Consider the following 20,954-nt stretch of genomic DNA (forward strand, 5'->3'; position numbering starts at 1 on the left):
ATTGGCCGCTCAAAATCATGCTTGACTGGCTGGACCAGAGAATGTTCTGGATAGAGCTGCCCTAGTGGGAAGGTTTCCTTTTGAAGCTCGAAGCTGACAGTGGAGAAAACTGGATGTAGGATACCCCGATGGAATGGGAGGAGAGGTGGCCTGCATTGTGTCGGGTTCAGAGAATGACGCCCCAAGCTCCAGACAATCTTCATACATTATTCAAATGCCCCAAGGCCTTAAATCCAAGAAAAGGAAGATTCAGGCTCAGGATAATTTTGGTACAATTTCCAGGAGGCTTCACACTCAAGAGACAAGACCTGAGCAAACTACACGCCAGGAAAATAGAGGAAGGGTCGGAGATGCACGAACAAACAACTGGGAGATGAACAAGACGGCTCATCAGAAAAAGGTGCCCGCCTGCCACCAAGCCCGACAACCTGAGTACAATTCCCAGGAGCTCTGAGCTCAGCGTGCCTGCTGTGGCAGGTACACACCCAGACACTTAGAAAGCAAATAAAAGTACAGTTAAAAATAATGTTTTTAAATAATAATTTGAGTGGTGGTATGTATGACCAAGACACACTGCCCCCCCGTTTTTGTGTAGATACACTGCTTTTATACATGTGCAGCTGTTAGAAAATAAATAAATGATCACCTACGGAAACAAATGATAGTGGTTTGACATGTATGTCAAAATACCTGACACCTGGAGTGTTGGGCCCCAGTCCCATGGGGTCTCCGTGAGTTGCTGGTCAGCCTACAAGGGCAACTTGTTTTCCAGTCCAAGTGCTTTCTGTTTTCTAGCCCTGGCTTACTGCCCTGGCCTTGACCCTCTGACATCAACATTCAGCAGGAGGAAAACAACGATCTCTTCTACCTGGGGTTTTTCCACTGTGCTGTAAACCTGTATATAAAGCTCCTCCCTCTTACAAGCACTTGCAATGAAGACACACACACACACACCTGGCAATAAAGGCAGCACATGCATTCTCTTAGTACAAACAGCTGGACGTCTGGTCTTTCTTTCCCTGATACCTTGGAGTTGCTTGTGGCGCTGGCACCACACTGGAGAACAAGGTATAGCAAACGTAAAAGCCTCAAGACGGCAGGGCAATTGGTGGTGAATTTTAGGGTCAAAAGAAGGTGCTGTTGGCAGGAGAACTGGGGATGACTTGGGAGCATCTCCGGGAACACTCCTTGCCACAGCCTCTGCCAGCCAGATAGGCCTCATGCCTTCTCTGCGGCCACCATGAGACAGGGACTCATATATCCTAGGCTGGCCTCCAACTTCAGCTCGCTGTGTTATACCTGAAGATGATCTTGAACTACTGGTCGTCCTCCTGCCTCCCAAGTGCTGGGATTACAGGCATACACAACCATATCTGGTTTATCAAAGCTGGACACACACAGAGTGCAGGGTTCTGTGCAGGCCAAGCAAGCTCCCTGTTGGCTGAGCTACATTATCACCAGCCCCAGGAACCACGTGGATCTGGTGACTGGGGAAAGCACACTTGGGGCTCATCAGGGACACATGGCCTGAACTCACGGAAGCGAGGCCCCAATCCTGTCATGCCCTGAGCCCACTAAGACAGCCTGCCAAGCCTGGCTCTTCCAGCTGCCAGCTTCAGGCCACAGAGGCCACTCACCCCTCTGCCCTACCAGACACACAAACCTTCTCCAGTGACTCGGACACACAATGCTTCCCCTTTTCCTCCTTCTGCACCCTCTCCGCCACTCTTTCTCTCCCCTAGCTAGAGATTGCTAGCCTAGAGTGGCCTCTGCTCCCCAAGCCTGGGTCAGGGCCTTCCCTGAGCTCCTGGAGACCCTCAAGATACCAGTATCTTTAATGATAGCATGAAGGTGAAGAAAGCTATTCTTTGTTTGTTTGTTTTTGTTTTTCGTGACAGGGTTTCTCTGTGGCTTTGCAGGCTGCCCTGGAACTCACAGAGATCCGTCTGCCTCTGCTACCAGAGTGCTGGGATTAAAGGTGTGAGCCACCAATGCCCACCTGAAGAAAACTATTCTTACGTGACCAAGGGCCCCTATCCTAGACGGTTAACAGCCCAAGAGGGACATCAGCCCTCCTCTGTTCTAGTAAAGGTTGAGTCAGGTGACACAAGCTCCACCCAGTCCTCCCAGCCACCGCTGAGCCTCAGTCTCCTCATCTTTGTGATGGGTCCATAGTACCCACCTCACAGCCAGTGACACTCACCCATCAAGCTCTGCCGTTCCTCCTTCTTGCGGGCCTTCTGCTCAGCTTCCAGCTGCACCACAGACAGGGGTGGCCCCACAACAGGGCTGGGGAGGGCGCTGGCCGCAAAGCGAGCCAGCAGACCCAGCCCGCTCTCCTCCAGGCTCGGCGACAGGGCCTGTTCCCCGGCACCCAGCCTATAGCTACCAACGGCTTCCTCTTCGTCCTCCTCCTCCTCCAGCTCTTCCTCCTCATCCTCTTCTGAGCTGTCATCTGGCATGCAGAAAACAAGGAACAAATCAAGGCCCTGACCTGGGCACAAGCTGCCCCTACCTCCTCCCACCACCCACCCTGGCTCCAGTCTCTGTCCTCACCAAGGGCCGCTGGGGGAGGGTCCAGAACCAGCCCACAGTCCCACCCATGGCCCAAAGCCACACAGGGGCAGCCTGGGCGGTCTGGGAAAGGGAGAGGGGAGGCTCTGGGTGTCGGGATGGGCTTCTGGGAGGGCAGCACCAACATGCACCTGTGCTGTGGGTGGGGGGACAGACACACAGACAAAGACAGGAGACAGCGCTCGTCACGGTCCACACACACGCACACACGCCCCGACATAGACATGGAGGCTGAGGAAGGAAACAGGAAAGAACGGAGAGGCAGAGGAGAGAAGGAGAGGGAGGGCTGGGCTTAGGCTGAGGGATCTAGACAAGGGGCCTATAGCATTTTGGACAGGAAGAGGTCAGGGGGAAGGGCGGGGGGGGGGGGCTGTTGGCAGAAAGCAGTTTATCTCTCCTTCCTGGAGACTAGGGGACCTTTGTAGATAAATCCCTAAGCAGAGCTAAAATCTAACACTCCCCTCGTCAGGGAGACTCTCTGAGCCTGAGGTGACCCTCCAGCCCACCAGCCTGGTTAAGAAGGTCCACATAGGATCCCATGTGGCACGGCCTGGTGTGGTGGCACATGCCTGTGATTCAAACGTTGAGGCTGAGGCAGGGGGATTGTGAATTCAAAGCCAGCCTGGGCTACATAGTGAGTCCCAGTTTCAAAAAGAAAAAGAAACAGTGTCAACTATGGATCTGGGCTCCAAATGCCCTGGGAGTGGGCAGACCAGACCATTCAGGAGTAGGGAGGTGAGCCCCCCACCCCCCCCAAGGTCGAGCCTTCAGGCAGCAGTGCAGGATAAAGATGTCCAGTCCAGCTCTCTGCTGGTAAGAAGACAACTTCAGCCCAGCAACTACTGGCCTTCTGGCTCAAGGGCTGGTGTCCCCTGCTAGGCTGGGCAACGGGATGGCAGAAAACAATGCAATTCTGAACTACTGTAGGCATGTAACCAAATTCTCCAACCCGAAAGTGAGGACACCCTAAAGTACAGGCTGGCTTATGACCTTCAAAGGGAAATGGTACCAGGGAGCAGGTGGCACCAGGCCTGACATGCCTCAAGGGCTTGTGCACTGGCGCCCAAGTAGGGCCAAGAGGCAATGACAAGATACACACATCTTAGATGTGAGGGTTGGGACATGGTGGTCCAACACTGCTTTTCCTGCTTTGTTAGAGGAACGAGTGACTGCAGACGGCACCAGGAGTGCCGGAGGGTAGAGGTCTAACCCACCTATTCCCCAGGGCAGGGAATCCTAGTTTCTGCCGGGGCAGCCAGCCGGGAGAGGAGGGAAGGGAGTGGGAATAGCTAAAGAGGGTATGCACAGGGGCTGGAGAGAGGGAAGCAGACAGAGAGAGGGAGAGAAAGAGAGAGCGAGAGAGGTTAAGTGGCTGCGAGGTGGGAGTGTCCCCAGAGTGATGGATGAAGCAGGCTGGGGATGCCAGCGGGGCAGGCAGGGGCAGGCAGGCAGTGCGCACTTGCGATCAATCACATTGCGACGTCACATGGTTCTGTCTCCGCCCCAGTGGGCCACAGCGGCAAAGCAGGCTAAGTGTAGGCAGACTTTTTCGGCAGCGCCTGGGTAAACCCCACATCAGGCCTCCCTGGAGTTGGCCAATTTGGGTAGGGTGGGCAGGGGATGGGGAAGGTGGCTGGCTGGGATGAGGACTGGGAATTTCCCTTTCTAAAAACTCCCCCTCTGTCCTGGCTGCTCCGTTGTGCAGACTGCAAGTCCAGAACATTCTTCCTAGGATTGTGGGGCAGTAGGCATCACCATCAGGGAGGCGAGTTTGAATCCCTGCTCTGGGTTTCTGAAAGTCACAGTCAGACCCCAGAAAGCCAGGAGCAGGTTGGTCTCAGTACTTGTATGTATGTGGCAGAACATTCCAGAAGGCAGAAGTCCAGAACAGGTGTTTTTATTTTTTATTTTTCCCCAAGAGGGAAAACTGGATTATCCTGAGGTGTCCTGTGGGCCTCACAACTGGGGTGCTTGTCAAGATCATGCAGTGTCTGGTCTGGTTGGACCAGCGTCTATGAGGACAAGGAGAGCTGAGAGACCTTGAAGGGGAAAGTAGTGTCAAGAATTTCTGGAGTTGTCTATACCTGGATCCACAGAGCTTGCCAAGGGTAGAGGGGGAGAAAGGTCCCAACAAAGACTCTCAAGGGCATGAAGGGGGGGGGGGGGGCGACTTCAATGTCAATATAGGTATTTTTTAAAATCCTGGCTCAGGGCAAGGGGTTGGGTTCTTTGACTTCCCAAAAGTCCCTGATAAAGGCCAAAGTGAAGTGCTGCTGCCGATCCCGGTGGGGGCAGACCCCGAGGGGGGGAGTAACAGAGAATAGAGAAGGAAAATGGTTTTTGCCTACCTACGGAGCAACGAGCCAGGCTCGGACTCAAACTCAGTAACCCGCTACGCCGTCTGCCCTACTCCCAGCCTTCGCTTTGCGTCCAAGTGCAGCGTGAGAGCAAATGCGAGAGACCAAAACAGACACTCAAAGCATCATGGGTAGGGGTCAAGGGTTGGAGGGATGGTCAAGCTGCTGGGAGGAGAAAGCAGACATACTAGAAAAGCCACGCCAATTAATGTTTTAGTACCAAAGGGGCAGGAAGGTCCTATTACCCAAATATCCCTTTCTGAGACCTCACCAGCTGGTTTTGCTCTGAATGTCAGGGGCAAGGTGGCCCTCACCCCCCCCCAAATCCTGTCTGGGCTATGTGTGGTCCCTCGGCACTGTCCAGGAGACCGGGATACCTGCCTCTGTGTGGTCTGTGGTGGGGCAGGAAGGGCTCAAAAACTTTGGGGCTGGGACCCTGACTTTAAAGGCTTGTAGGGAAGGGCAGAGGTACCCAACCCCAAGTCACAGGGAGGGAGTAAGGGGCCAATCAGTCTCATCCACAGAAGACCAGGGAGAGGAGGCCTGTGACAGGACAGGCAGACTGTCTTTGCAGCCCAGGCTGTCTTGGCTCAGATACTTCAGGGACAGCCCCATAAGGCACCAGGCTCTTCTGTGCCATCACTCAGCCAACCCAAAACCCATCTCTGCCAATCTGGAAGGCAGGTGGGGGGGGGGGGGAGCTGAGCAGGAAGACAGGGATGGAATCCTGGCCCCAGGGTAGACCCTCCTATGACCCCCCCCCCACACATCTGGGGCTATACTGGGTAATGGGCAACGTGTTGCTCTAGCTCTAAAAGGAGTTTACCCTGAAGCAGCCCCTAGTCAGGGACATTTTCTGATTGAAGGGCCTGAGGGCTCTGAAATTTCTAACTGCAGGCTACAACTCTGATGTTGGAAAAGCGGGAGCCAGAATATTCTTTGGTGTGGACTTGAGGCCAGCAACCTCCAAGGAAGACCATTTTTGACCTTCAACGTGGCAACCAAGCCAACGATTTCAAATCGAACAAGGAAAACAAAAAAGAAAACAAAAATCAACGAGATGGCCAAAAGCCTTGACTCTGTGCTGCCCGCATGCCCTTCAAAACAGAAATATGTGTTAGCAAACAAGTATTGGTAAGGTAATTGTTGTTCTTGCTTTTTTTTTTTTTAAACCACTGGTGGGTAGTAGCAGAAGCTTCCAGAAAAATAAAACACAGACAAGCAGCATAAAAGGAAAAAAAACAAAAACAAAAAAACAGATAGATGAAACAACACTTGACTGTACACCTGAAAAATGGAATGGATGCCAAAGATACCAGGGATATTTGAATAACAGAAAAGCAGTCCACCCATGTCTATGGCTTCTGGAGTAGGGAGAAGGAACGGGAAGAGAGGAGGGAGGAGGAGGAATGAATGAAGGGGAAATGGCAACCTAATGTCTAGTTAAGGACATAGCAAGAGAAACGAGGCACACAGTTTAGTTAAAAATGAACTCGGTATGTTTAATAAAGCTTGGCATTACCAAAATCGCAGTACAAACATCAAGTCACACGCCCACACAAGAAGTCCGTTTTTACAAAATGCTCCTTGGGCAAGCCTCCGCCAGGCTCATGCCAAGAGAAAGCCCAGGCCGGCCTGGGGGTTTGGGGGAGGGCAAGGTTAGGCTTCGGGATTGGGGGAGGGGAGACCCTTGGGGAGGGCCAGTGGAGTGCAGCAAGAGGAGGGAGAGAAATTCCGGGAGACTAAAAACAAGTCCGTGTAAGAGCTCCCTAAGGGGTGGCCAGTGGTGCTATCACAAGTTTAAGTAAAGATAAAAAGCGAACACAAAAAATATAGGCGGATAAGGCAGACTACGCTGCCAAAAACCTAGACGGCGACAGCCATCCCTGCTGTGTGCACACACTCGAACGCTCGCTTCCTCGCTCTCTCCCACTCACTCTCGCTCTAAAAACATGGAAGGTTATTTTGTGTTTGGCGCTAGTAACCTTGATCAAAGGAGTCCTCCTCGGAAGAGTCGCTGAGGGAGGAGTGGGCCTCTCGGAGCAGCAAACAAAAGGACTGCTTCCTGCCGGTGGCCGCCTTGGGTTTCAAAGTCCGGGGGCCTGCCAGGCTCCTCTTGGTCAGCTTAGGGCCTGTGGCTGGCTGGCTGTTCTTGGTCACCATGCCACACAGGAGGGATGAGGTCAGTTTGGAGCTAGAGGGGCCTTGGGCAGACCACTCGTTCTTCAAGAAGTCTTCATCATCTTCATCTGAGTCCGTATCTGCAGTCAAAGTAGGTTTTATTTTTTTATTTTATTTTGTGTGTATGCGTGTGCTCTGTGTGTGTGTGTGTGTGTGTAGGGCACATGTGCATGTATGTGTGAGTATTGGAACCAGAGGTCAACCTTGACCCTGGATCCTCAAGTTCCTGCCACCTTTAAAAAAAAAGAAAACTGCTGTACTTTAGTTTCTTGTGTATGTGTGTTTATGTGTGGGGGCATGTATGTATCAGAGGACAGCCTGTGGGAATCAGTTCTCTCCCTCTACCTATGGGTCCAGGGGATTGAACGCATGTAGCCAGGCTTGGTAGCAAGTGCCTTTTATCCATCTCACTGGCCTCACCTTGTTCTTCGAGTAGGCTAGGCTGGCTGGACAGAGGCCCCAGATGACCTCCTTGCCTACGCCTGCCCAGCACTGGTATCACAAGCACACACCATTACACTGGTCGTCTATGTGGGGACTATTGCATTCCCTTGCTTGCACAAGTACTTTCCCCACTGAGCTTTCTTCCCAGCCTTCAGAAGTAAGTTTTAATACAGGTAAGCTGTAGAGTACAGGGAGGGAGCTGCTGTCTTTCTGTCCTGTCAGTGGCCTGAACACAGAAATGTGATATGACCAAGTGCCAACTGTCCACAAGCCCGGGCATGTGGGTCACCCCAGCTCTCCTCTAATCTGTCATGAACAGCTTGGATTGCCCAGTGAGGCAGCCCAGGCCCTTTGCTCTCTCTGCTGGTGTCACCCACCTTGGGGACATCCACTGAGTATGAGGGCTGGGGGCAATGACATCTGAGCACAATTCTGAGTAAGAACCCTACAGTTTCTACTGTCCAGAAAGAAGCATGTGGTTCATGTCCACCCTACACGTGGCACGCACAGCCCAGTGGCTTTTTAAGGGGAGGACACAGCTGGCAAGGACCAACCCTATGTATCTCTTGCCAGCTCCTTGTTCCGATTCACAGCAACAGCACACTGAAATGGGTTGCAGGTGAGGGCATTCACCACAGAGTGATCCCTCAGCCAGCGCCCTTCCCCGCACCCATCCCTCGTCAGAGGGCCAGATGCCCGGCTTACTGTCAATGGCTTCCTCTAAGTCTCTGATCTAAACACATGGTGGTGTTGCCACAGTTGGGAAGAGAGCCCAACAAAGGAGGCTCTCTGGTCCCTTCCAACTTCAACCCAAACAGACACCATCTTGAGCTATTTGACACTGTTGCTGGGCTGTTGAGCAAGACAAGAAAGGGCCACACAGCCAAGACAGTAATCCCTTGATCTGCTAAAAACCCACGCCGAACAAGATGAACATGAACACACACAGTTACAGCCTGGCAGCGCCTAACGTCTTCAGGTCCAAGAGAAGCACGCAGGGGCACGGGGTATCCCTAAAGCTGCTATACTGATAAGTTCCACTTTCCACCACAAAGGGGAACCTCAACTTCAGGTGGTCCACTGAGTCTGGTGGAGGATGTCAAATCCCATCAAACCAAATCACCAGTCTTCTGCCATAACTCGTGTGTGTGTGTGTGTGTGTGTGTGTGTGTGAGAGAGAGAGAGAGAGAGAGAGAGAGAGAGAGAGAGAGAGAGAGAGAGAGAGAGAGAGAGAGAGAGAGAGAGAGAGAGAGAGAGAGAGAGAGAGAGAGAGAGAGAGAGAGAGAGAGAGAGAGAGAGCTCAGTTGGTAAGCTTGCATAGTGAGTGCTGCTACACACTAACTACACCATCAGCCCCTCTCATGTGTTTTAACTTGGTCCTTCCAAGGCCACAGATACTTAACCTCCCATAAGAATTCCTGTCCTCCAACCCCAACTGGTAGGCCAAGAGGCCACCACTGTCTTCCACTTTCTGCCACAAATCTTCCACAGTCCTCCTCTCCTTGTACCTGTTTGTGAGCAGGGACCTAAGTGATCATACCATTTGGCTGTGAGGAGCACTGAGCTAATACCATCCAACACGTTTACGGTGCACAAGGCTGAGGGACGTGCAGATCTCACACCCATTGGAGCATCAGTCCTGGGGACCCGCAGGTCAAAGACAACAAAAAGCCGTGCTTCACACAAAGCAGCAACTTAACCCTGTGGCAGGCGCAACATCACCTCCCTGCAGACTCAAGGCAGACTACACGCCAGGAAAACCACGGCAATGCCTGAACTCCAAAGCCCATAGACGATGCGAGTTTAAAACTTGCGTGCCTTAGCCCCAGAACTCAGGGCAGAAGCAGAGAGAGCTTGTGAGTCAAGGCCAGCCTTATTTACACAGTGAATTCTAGGCCCACCAAGGCTACATAGAGAGACCCTATCTTCAAAAAGGGAGGCAGGAAGAGAGGGAGGGAGAGAAGGGGAGGAGAGAGAAGGAAGGAAGGAAGAATAGGAGGAAGGAAGGAAGGATAGGAGGAAGGAAAGAAGGAAGGATAGGAGGAAGGAAGGAAGGACAGGAGGAAGGAAGGACAGGAGGAAGGAAGGAAGGACAGGAGGAAGGAAGGAAGGACAGGAGGAAGGAAGGAAGGAAGGAAGGAAGGAAGGAAGGAAGGAAGGAAGGAAGGAAGGAAGGAAGGAAACACTAGGCTGGAGAGATGGCTCAGTGGTTAAGAGCACTTCCAGAGAACCCAGGTTCTCTTTTGAGCATCACACGGTGGCTCACAACTGCCTGTAACTCCAGATCTAGGGAACCCAAAGTCCTCTTCTGACCTCCAAGGACAAGCACCCATGAGCGAGCGAGCGAGCGAGCACACACACACACACACACACACACACACACACACACACACACACACAAAGAAAATATTTTTGTTTTGTTTTTTGAGACAAAATTTCTCTGTAACTCTGACTGTCTGGGAACTTGCTCTGTTGACCAGGCTGGCCTCAAACTCAGAGACCGCCTGCCTTTGCCTCCTGAGTGCTGGGATGAAAGTTGTGTACCACCACTGCCCAGCTAAAAGAAAACAAACAAACAAACAAACAAGCACGTTAAGCAAGCAGAGCACAGTGGCACATGTCTATAATCCCAGCATTCAGGTGGTGGAGGTGGGAGGATTGAAAATCAAGTCAGAAGCTTGGAGAGATGGCTCAGAGGTTAAGAGCACTGGCTGCTCTTCCAGAGATCCTGAGTTCAATTCCCAGCAACCACATGGTGGCTCACAACCATCCATAATGAGATCTGGTGCCCTCTTCTGGCATGCAGGGATGCATATAGGCAGAGCACTGCAGACATAATAAATTACATACATACATACATAATACATACATACATACTTAAAAAAATTCAAAGTTAGCTTGGGATATACACACTGTAAAGACCAGCAAAGGCTACATAAAGAGACCCCGTAATGAGGGAAAGCGGAGGGAGACGTAAGATGGAGATACAGTGAGTCGGAAATCAGGGCTGGGGTCTTGCTCCTGTCTGGCAAGCATCAGATCCTACATCGACTTCTCAGCACTACCAGCAAAAAGGGGGGGAAGAAATATATGATTTTGTTTTTCAGTCACACACACATATCTCAGGAACCAAAGTCTAGCAGAGTCTCAGACAGTGAATCTGACAGAAGACCCTGAGGACAGCCAGTGCAAACCTGTGACATGGGACTGGATGGAGAAGTCCCTCCTGCCTTCTGAAGCCTGCACCCTTAGTGCCTGTCTGTCTTGGACATCAGGTACTCATCCGTACAGAATGAGTGAGCACCCAATTCCCCCGGCAGGCAAAAGACCAGGGCCCGCAAGAGGCCAAGGAGTGCTGCCTTGCTCTGACAAACCACGAGACTAGTCTCTATGTAAATGCAATAAAAACTGAGCCAATCCCTCGGTCCCACAGGCTGCTCCATCTCCTTGGCTCCTTAGTCACACATGGCTGTAGCAGTAGGCAAGGCAACATCCAGGCAAGGCGGTGAGCTGTCACGGGCAAGCAGCTCAAACAGGACCGTTTGTCCCAGTTTGTCTCTTCGCACTTAGGCCCACACTCACCTCCCAATCCCTCCATAACCCGTTCCACCACCCATGGCTGCACTTCTGCCCGGCATAAAGGACAAACTTCCTGCAGGCAATGGAGTGCATCACCACTTACACTCTAGGCTGAGTGTCTACAAACTCCAAGGTGCAAGGTGAGACACTAACACCCACTTTTACCAATCACAAGTGCCTGTCCAATACCACACCTGCCATTCACTGGCATTTCCGCTATGGGGACATCCATCTGGCTTCAGGCACAGTGCAATGTTCCCACATACCCTGAAGTCCCTCGGAGGAGTGCAAGAAAGGTTAGGGATAATGTAGATTAAGCGCTGACGGTGCGGGGTGGCGCTGAAGGCAATACTTACTGTAGGAGTGACTGCTCACTTCCGAGGCGAATGGAGAATGGGTGGGCTTGGGTTGGCCTCTGGCCTTGAAGCCCCCCTCCATCTTCCTGGCTTTGGCAGCCCTCTTGTGTTTACCTTCTTGGGAGGGCTTCAGAGACAAGCCGAGGCCTTTGGCCAGCACTTTCCTGTCCTTGCACAGCAGGCTGTCATATGCTGTCAAGAACCTGCCACAGGTCCCACTAGCTTTCGACTTTCCCCCAGGACTGTCGGAAAACTTGAAGGGCGACTTTAGCTTGTCTTGTTTTGTGAGGGACAGGGCTCTGTCTAGCTTGCTTGCCAATTGCTCTTGGTCGCTCGCCATCTTCTTCTTCTTAATCTTTAGCTGGGGAAGGAAGGTTGGGTCACAGAGTAAAACATACGGCCAAATAGGATAGTGAGTCTGGGGTCACAATGCTCATGGCAGGGGCTAACGCCTGTCCTGTGTCCTCTAGACTCTTGGGAAATTGCTTAACTTGTCCCCAGTCCTTCCATCTAAAACAGGCTATCTGTGTCTATCACTAGGCTACTATGAAGATAACCAGGGTAAGGTCCATAAAACATTGATTCAGACCAGTGAGACAGCTCAGCAGGTAATGGTAGCTGTCGCCAAGTCTGAGGACCTGAGCTCAATTCCCTAGAACCTACATAATGTAGAAAATAGATTCTGACCTTCACACATACCTAACACACACACACAGGCATGTGCCCTCACGCGCACACGCGCATGCACACACATACAAATAAAGTAAGACATTAGAGAGATCCTGTAATATTCTTGCAAAGGACCCACATTAGTTCCCAACACAACCTCCTGTAACTCCAGCTCCAGGGGATATAATACTCTCTTCTGGATGCTATGGGCATCTATCTGCACTAATGTACACACATAGCCACATATTTAAAAACAACAGAAATAAATCTTTTTATAAATAAATGCAACAAATAAAACACTTATTAAAAATGCCTAGACTGGGAGCTGGAGAGGTAACTCCATGGTTCAGTGTACTGGCTGCTCTTCCAGAGCTCCTAGGTTCAATTCCCAGCACCCACAAGGCTGCTCACAACTGTCTGTGACTCTAGTTCCAGGAGATCCAACATTCTCTCCTGATCTCCATGGACAGTGAGCCTATGCCATGCATAGACAAACGTGCACATAAAATTTAAAAAAAAAATTTTAAGATGCCTAGCCTGGTAATCACTTATTAAAAGCCGTTACCATGGTAACAGTTCTAGCTGGCAACACTTTTCCCATCCTGGCTTTCCACAGGCCTGTCTGGGAGCGCCTATAGAAAGAACTTTGAGAAAACAGGGCTACAGATGGGCGGGAGAAGGTAGCTGGATGCAGCGACGAGAGCCAAGGCTGGAAACTGAGCCCAGAGCACAGCAGATCTGCTCTACCATCTCAGCCTCCCACAGCAGCTGCCGGAGGCTGCTGCTCAGCCGAAACCAGCCTGTCCAAGTAAACGGGTCAGAGCTGCCAAGAAAACGGCTGGAGTGTGCCTTGGATGCCTAGACCAGGGAGACTGATTAGTGATTTCACAGATTAAATTTCTCCTTGCACGTCTATTGCCAACGGTAGTCATTTGTTGAAATGAAATGCGCAGCTTCAAAGGCATTAATGCTCTGCCATTTCAGGGCACTGGCTATATATATTTTTAATCAGGTAGCATTTGCAGAGGGCTGGGGAGTTTGGGACAGCATTGTTAAGGCAATTAACAAAAGCATTTCTCACCTGAGAGGAAAAGAGATCCTGGTGCTCAAAAAACTGGCAATTTCTTCATGCTTTTATTTATTTTTATTTATTTGTTTATTTATTTCTGGTTTTTCAAGACAGGGTTTCTCTGTGGCTTTGGAGACTGTCCTGGAACTAGCTCTTGTAGACCAGGCTGGTCTCATACTCACAGAGATCCACCTGCCTCTGCCTCCTGAGTGCTGGGATTAAAGGCATGCGCCACCAACGCCCGGCTTGATTTATTTATTTATCTACTTATTTGTTGTTTGGTTGCTGTTTTCTTTTTCAAGATAGGGTTTCTTTGTGTAGCCCTGGCTGTCCTGGAACCAGCTCTGTAGACCAGGCTGGCCTTGAACTCAGAGATCCACCTGCCTCTGCCTCTGCCTCCCAAGTGTTGGGATTAAAGAGGTAGAATTTTATTTATTTTGATTTTCTTTTCCTGAGATAGGGTCTCACTATAAAGCCCTGGTTGCTCTGAACTTGTTATGTAAACCAGACTGGACTCCAAGTCCAGAGATCTGCCTGTCTCTGCACACCACCCCGATACCTTTTTAAGGTATTTTTTTGCATATGTATGTGTGTATGGCATGCATGTTGTATGTAAGGGTCCACACATGCATTTGAATGCAGGTGGAAGGTGACAGACGGTATCTTCCTCCTTCACTCTCTACTTACTCAAGCTAGGACTGAACCCAGAGGTGACTGTTCCGGCTGGTCTCAACAGTCAGCTTGCCCCAGTGACATTTCCAAGATCGGGAATTACAGACCAACCACCATGCCCACCCAGCTGTGCGTGGGCTTTAGGGATCTGAACTCCAGTCGCCACACTTGACTGTCAAGTGCTTTACCCACTGAGCCACGTCCACAGCCCCAACCTGACTATCTTCCCCATGCGGCCCCTTTATGTGATGACAAAAACCAATCAAAACACTCTCTTCCCACAAGGCTTAATGAGGAGACACATTAGCATTCACAAGCAGGGTCCGTAAGTGCAAGGTCTCAAGGCTCTGCTGAAATGAGAAATTACCCCCGGAGAACTCAGACTGAGTCACAATGGCATCGAGCCCAAGGTGCTCATTAAACCATTACTCTGCTAAACAACGGAGTAACCACTATTTGGTTACGCACTTGTGATCTACCCTCCCGCTTGCTTAAGCACCGTCTCAGTGCACACAAACTGACATAGCTTGTAGCCCTACCTCGGGCTCCTGTTCCTTTGCCGGGCCTTGTCTTCCTTTTCTAACAGTTTCTCTGTAGCAGTAGGGACCAACAGCCCTCCATCTCGAAGGTTCACTGTCTCTGGTGTGACCGCCAGCCCTCCAAGCTGAGGACTGTGTCCCAGTGAGTCTATACGACTGAGTTTACTGACCTGATTCATGAAGTCAGATGAGGATTCGTGATCGTCCCAGCTCTGGTTCCTGCTCCGGGCTCTCCCCATGCCAATGAGGGCACCTTGGTCCTCCTCAGGCCCCTTGTGTCTCTTCCTCATTCCGGTTCCCAGCTCGTAGTCATCTGACGTCAGCAGGGACTTGCTGCTCAGCCTGAAAGCCAAACACACCGTGGGGGTCAGTACACCTCAGCCAGGCCACGCTCAAAGGGAGGGGGTCGTCCACCCATGTGGCCCTCAAGGGTTGGGCTACAGATGTGGAAAGAAACAGTGATGGATACCAAAATGACCAATATGGAAAGACAGGTGGGTGCTGGTAAATGAAGCACGAGAGAGAAGGGGAAAAAACCTTCAAGTCAGCATCCTCCTCAGCCTCTCCCTTATGTGGTTTCAGACAGACAGACAGACAGGCAGGCAGGCAGGCAGGCAGGCAGGCAGACAGGCAGGCAGGCACGCACGCACGCGCACACACACACACACACACACGGACAGACAGACAGACCAATAAGACATATCTATACCAAAATTGCCCCAAGAGCAAAGGTCAGAAAAGACTAAGGAAATCTACCAGGATGGGAGGGGAGAGTATATCAAACGCTGGCATGAAGGGAGAGCCCTGCACTGGGCCCCCTTTTTTGGAGAGCAGGGACACAGAGTGTTTCTCAATTCGTGAACCTGCCTGACTCCCAAATGCTGGGGTGACAGGCATGGGCCACCACACCTTGGCATGGGGTGAACCCAGGGCTTCGTGTGCCAGGCAATGGCTCTACCACTACACTATCCCCAGTGCTGCGGCGTGACTGTCTTGTAAATATGTGAGGGAACAGAGACTGGACACTCGGAAAAGCTGACCTTAGGCCCAACGTCACAGAAGTGGTGGAGCTGGGACTCAGAGCAAGAAGTCAGCATAATGGTAACGCTCCTGATCACTAGGCCTGCATCGCTGGTGGTCCTAGCTGCTTTATCTATTTCTCTATAGCCTCTCCTCTATCCTCTTCTGTGGCTGTGACAGACATCTTCATTTCTGTTCCTTTTCTAGTCAGGAACCTCCAACAGTTAAATGTAAGATGTGGCAAGATGGAGGCCATTTTCTCATGAGCAGGACCATGAACATTCTGCTGCCTTGCCTGTGGCCACTCCAAGCCCTACACACTCCTTTTTGTTTCCAATCACTGACCAAAGTAGTATCTGCCCGCCCATGCTTGCCAACAAGGAAAGTTGTACAACCCCTTTCCTCAACGGACTTCATTTGGCCCGTTTACAGGTACATGGGGAGGCCGGAGCCCATCTGTACAGAAGCCAGGCCCTGGAGAGAAAGCGTCCTCATCCCAGCCAGCATTCAAGACAACCTCAGGCCGGGCATTGGTGGCACACATCTTTAATACCAGAGCTTGGGAGGCAGAGGCAGATGGATCTCTGAGTTTGAGGCCGGCCTGATCTACAGAGCAAGTGCCAGGACAGCCGGGGCTGCACAGAGAAACCCTGTCTCAAAAAAAAAGGACAACCTCAGGAGGAGCCCTCTGAAATGGCTGCAGTGCCACCCAAGAGGACCTTGTCCCCAGGGAGCAGCCCTAATCTCCTGTGGGATCCCAACAGGACAAGGATATAGTCAGCCTGTCCTAGAAGGCTGGAGTTGAAGTGGTACTTCCTCAGGGAGGACCATGGAAGAATTAGTCTCTGGTGGTGAAGACGTGGGTGGGGCAGGAAGGCGGGGCCAAGTGTTCGGGTGAGAGTTAAGTCACTGATGATCTTTCCATTCATTCTCTTTGCTTACCCTCCTGGACTGGGCAGCACTCCGGGCTCCCTGGGAGCTGCCGTTCAGGTATCAGAGCACCAGGCACTACCAGGTCCCCTGGCGCCCAGTGGTGGGCACCTTAGAGGGGGTCCCTGCTCCTCCCTCCGAGCTGGGTACCAGTCAGTCCCCGATGCACCCAGGGGCCAGCCTTACTTTCCGCTACCGCTGTGGCTCTTCCCTCTCTTGCAGGGGGGCGACAGGGCGCTCGGGGTGTGGGTCCGTTTCCGCGGCCTGCCAGGGCCTCTGCGTGCCATGCTTCTATGGGCATCCTCGTGCCTGTCCCTTAAAAAGAATTCACAGGCTCGGCTGGGAACCTGGGATGGGCGGGGCGCGGAGTGGGGCACTTGGGTCCACGCACACACCTGACGACTACCACAGTCGACCTACCAACCAGATGTCGAGGATGGGGTGCAAGCTGGGAGACACTCACCCCGAATCACGGCGTCGCTGGAGCTTGACCAGCTCCCGCTGTTTCTCTTTGTACCGCCGCTGGACCTCTGCCAGGCGCATCCGGAAGTCCAGCTCCAGAGCATCCATGTCTTCCAGAGAAGACTTCATGGCAAACATCTGGAGGGAGGACCCGAAGGAGGGGCAGACAAATGAGGCTGCTGATGTCGCTGATACCTGCCCCTTTGTCAGACACTGCTGTCCCATCTTTTAGTTGGATTTTAGAGACAGTGTCTCATGTAGCTCAGGCTGGCCCCAAACTCAGTATGTAGTCAAGGATGACCTTGACCTTTTAATCTTCCTGCCTCTACTTCCTGAGTACTGAGACTACAGGCGAGCACCATCATGTCCACTTTATGAGGTGCTGGGCTCAAACCCATTAAGTAGCCTGGCCTGGCCTGGCCTGGAACTCTCGGCAATCTTCCCGTCTCGGCCTTGCAATTGTTGGGGTTACAAATATAAACCATCACGCCAGGTTATTCTGTCACCATTCCCAACTTTCCGCAGACCTGCCTCTCCTCTATGTTCAGGACACCCTAAGGCCAACTTTGTCAGGTCGTATCAACACTTAAGATGACATCATGACTAAGCCCTGTGCTGTAGTCATGGTTTAATGAGGACAAGTGTGTCATTTACACACTTGCAGTGGACGGCAGCTACCCGAGACCACACAGGCAGCAAAGGGTAGCCCCGGGCCTCACTGCCAGTCTGCTTTCATTCCAATTCATCACTACACCCAAAGAACACGCCAAAGCCAAGAGAGGGGCCAACGACCCACCGCAGTCCACATGGCAAAAGGTGAAGGATGGCCAGTGAGACTCCCACCCCCCAGCCTGGACCTCTCAGGTCTGCAGGAGGAAGAGGCCACCAGGTCTCACCCGTTCCTCCTTCTTTTGCATCCAGCTGTATTTTTTGTTGGCGTTCAGCTCACGCGGGAGCCGCAAGTTCTTGAGTGGGTCTGAGAAGGGGCTGTCTAGCACTTCCTTCAGCATGTGGCTGCTGGCCGCCAGCAGACTCTCCAGAGAGGGTCGCACCACCAGGTTTGGCTCTGCACCTGGGGAAGCGAGGGGGACAAGTCAGTCAGTCAGAGGGACCTGGACCACTGGTAAGATGGCTGCACCCACCCAACCAGCCATCCTGAGACTAGACCAAACTCAGAAACTTCAGTCAGCCCTGGCTCAACTGTGGCCACACACCGCACACACTGTGATCCACCGGACTGAACCCAGCCTGAGAAGTAGGACACAGTGTCGAAGACATGAGTAGACTCAGACCCGGGATGGGGACCAGTTCTGTTCCCGCCGTGTGTGTGAAAGGCCAGGAATACATCAGAGTGACCAAAGAAGGCTGGCAGAGGCTCCTTCCCAGGACATTGGGTATCCATCCCCATGAGTGTTGTCCACTTAAATTTCTCATTGGCAAATATGCTGTTTCCCACATCAGAAAACAGGTCCAGAGCCGGGCGTTGGTGGCGCACACCTTTAATCCCAGCACTTGGGAGGCAGAGGCAGGCGGATCTCTGTGAGTTCGAGGCCAGCCTGGTCTACAAGAGCTAGTTCCAGGACAGCCTCCAAAGCCACAGAGAAGCCCTGTCTCAAACCCTCCCCCCCAAAAAAGAAAGCAGGTCCAGGAGCCCGGGGGTGGGGGTGCATGCCTTTAATCCCAGCACTCGGGAGGCAGAGGCAGGTGGATCTCTGTGAGTTCGAGGCCAGCCTGGTCTACAGAGTGAGTTCCAGGCCAGCCTCCAAAACAATACAGAGAAACACTGTCTCGGAAAAAGAAAAGAAAAAAGAGGTCCAGGGAACCAGTGTGGTTCATACCTGTCACCCAGGACTCAGATGGCTTGGGCAGAAGGACTGAGCTCAGGCCACATAGACTCCTCCCTCCTTTCAAACAAACAAAAAACCCGGGGGGGGGAGCACAACACAAAAAAAAGACACAGCTAAGCAGGTATGGGAGTATGCTGCTTTTGCAGAGGATCTGAGTTCAAGCCCCATCACCCACGTCTGGCAGTTCAGTCACCTGTAACTCCAGCTCCAGAGAACCCAAGCCCTTGGCAGTCAAATTCACATGTATACATACAAACATACACTTAAAAATAACACACATTTTTTAAAAAAGGCCAGGCATGAGCACACATCTTAAGCTCAGCATTTGGGAGACAGAAGCAAGTGGATCTCTAGAAGTTTGGGGCCAGCCTGGTCTACATAAAGAGTTCCAGGTCAGCCAAGAGTACATAGTGAAAGCCTGTCTCAGAAAAACTAATAATAATAAAATCAATCAATAAATAAACAAACAAAAGAAAGAGAAATAAAAACTACAACCTGGTCTAGGGAAATATCTGAGAAAAGTGCTTGCTGGGCAATTGTGAAGCACTGAGTTCAAATCCCCAGAATGCATGTAAAGCCCAGCACAGGAACACATGTTAATAGTTCCAGTGTTCCTAAAGCTACATGTCTGGTCTTGTCTAGGCTGCTTCAAATCAAAACCCTCTTCCTAGCCTTCCTAGTGCTAGAATTAGAGGGGGGAAGGGGGAGAGAGAGACAAAGAGACAGAGAATGTGCTACATACACATAGTATATGGAGGTCAAAGAACAACTTTCAGAAACTGGTTCTCTCTTCTATCCTGAGTTCTAAGGAATCAAACTCAGGGTCTCAGGCTTAGCGGCAAGCCCCTTACTTTCTGAACCACCTCACTGGTCCTCTTCATTTTCAAATCGACATTTTTCTCTTTGATCTAAAAGTTAACCAAATTTTTGTGTACTATTCAAGCATGCTTGACGAAAACATAAAATCATCCATGTCTGAAGGCCATGAATACTCTCAGCACTTATATAATAACCAGGGCTTCGAAGCCTGGTTCCAAGGTGGGCGGAATCCTCGGCTGGGGGCTGTCCCATGTCACACTGGCTGAATCAAAGTCTTCCCTGCCTTTTCCCACTAGGTGTCAGCAGTGTTTTCCTGAACCAGTGACAACCAGACTTGCCGCTGCCAACATCCCAGAGGGCACAAAAATACATCTCTAAGTGAAAATCAGCAGTTTGGGTTTTTATTTCATTTTTTTCCCCAGTTTTTAACTTTTCAATTTTCTTTTGTTTTGAGATACATAACTTAAGCTGACTCTTTATGTAGACCAGGCTGGCCTAGGAATCCTAGAGATCTGCCTGCCTCTGTAACTTGAGTGCTGAGATTAGAGTGTGTGTACCACCATGCCATCTCCTGAACTGTACTTACAGTGGTTGTAAACTGCTCTCATGGGTGCTGGCAACCAAGCCAGGCCCTCTGGAAGGGCAGCTGGTGCTCTTAAACACTGAGCCACCTTAAGCTCCACTATCTTCCTTTTTTGTGTTTGAGACAGCATATCATCACGTCCAGGCCAGCCTTGAACTCCATTGCTCTGTAACAGTCCTCCAGGCTGGCTTTGAACTCACTCTGTATGTAACCCAGGCAGGCCTTGAGCTTTCATTCCTCATGCCCAGGTCATAAGCAGGGAGTACAGTCCTGTGCCACCCAGCCAGTGGGTTTTATTCTTAATTTTTTGGTCATGAACCCAGACGTTAACGACTGAGCCATCTCTCCGGCCCAGGCTTTATTTTATATATCCTTAGGTAAATGAAGGCCAGGAGGTAGTGAACCTACCAGGTCCCTGGCTTCAGAATGAAGCAGGCTGGTACTGCCACCACACCCTGTCACTTCAAGGTCCATCCCCGTGCCACCAGCCTCCTGATCCAAAGCTACCCAGGGATACATGCCAAGCCAGCCTTTACTGGTACAGTCGCAACCCCTAATTTAGCTAATTAGATTCTAATCCCAGAAATCCAGTGCAAGAGAGTCGCCTGCCTCAGCCTCCCAAATGCTGGTACCGAAGGTGTGTGACACCCCCAACCCACCCCATCAGCACATCAGGGTGTGACCTTCCTTGAAGACAGGGTTCCTATGGAGGTGGATGAGGTAGGCCCTAATCTAATATGGGTGGTTTCCTCCAGAGGAAGTCAAAGTCTTTAAGACAGCAAAGGTCAGACGTCTACAAACCAAAGGAGAAGGATTGGATGGGTCTTCAGCATGCCTACAAGCCCAGCACTCG

At 51.4% G+C, this 20,954-nt stretch overlaps 1 protein-coding gene across 6 annotated transcripts in view; it reads right to left on the bottom strand.

The window, feature by feature from the left end:
- Positions 1-20,954, bottom strand: part of Tnrc18 (trinucleotide repeat containing 18) — a 91,907-nt gene that overhangs the window by 23,747 nt on the left and 47,206 nt on the right. For 3 of the 6 annotated variants that reach the window (XM_013120450.3, XM_013120448.3, XM_005079961.4), the window contains 7 exons: positions 17,749-17,924; positions 16,854-16,990; positions 16,577-16,705; positions 14,611-14,782; positions 11,492-11,852; positions 6,917-7,192; positions 2,204-2,455 (listed from right to left, as the gene is read on the bottom strand). In XM_013120450.3, coding sequence (XP_012975904.1) covers positions 2,204-2,455; positions 6,917-7,192; positions 11,492-11,852; positions 14,611-14,782; positions 16,577-16,705; positions 16,854-16,990; positions 17,749-17,924 — 1,503 coding nt within the window. Of the gene's footprint in view, positions 1-2,203; positions 2,456-6,412; positions 7,193-11,491; positions 11,853-14,610; positions 14,783-16,576; positions 16,706-16,853; positions 16,991-17,748; positions 17,925-20,954 lie in introns of those variants that run through there. The other 3 variants (XM_013120452.3, XM_013120451.3, XM_040751280.1) reach the window with 2 other exon arrangements.

This window comes from Mesocricetus auratus, unplaced genomic scaffold (genome assembly GCF_017639785.1).
Source record: "Mesocricetus auratus isolate SY011 unplaced genomic scaffold, BCM_Maur_2.0 Super-Scaffold_100008, whole genome shotgun sequence".
NCBI lineage: Eukaryota > Metazoa > Chordata > Mammalia > Rodentia > Cricetidae > Mesocricetus > Mesocricetus auratus.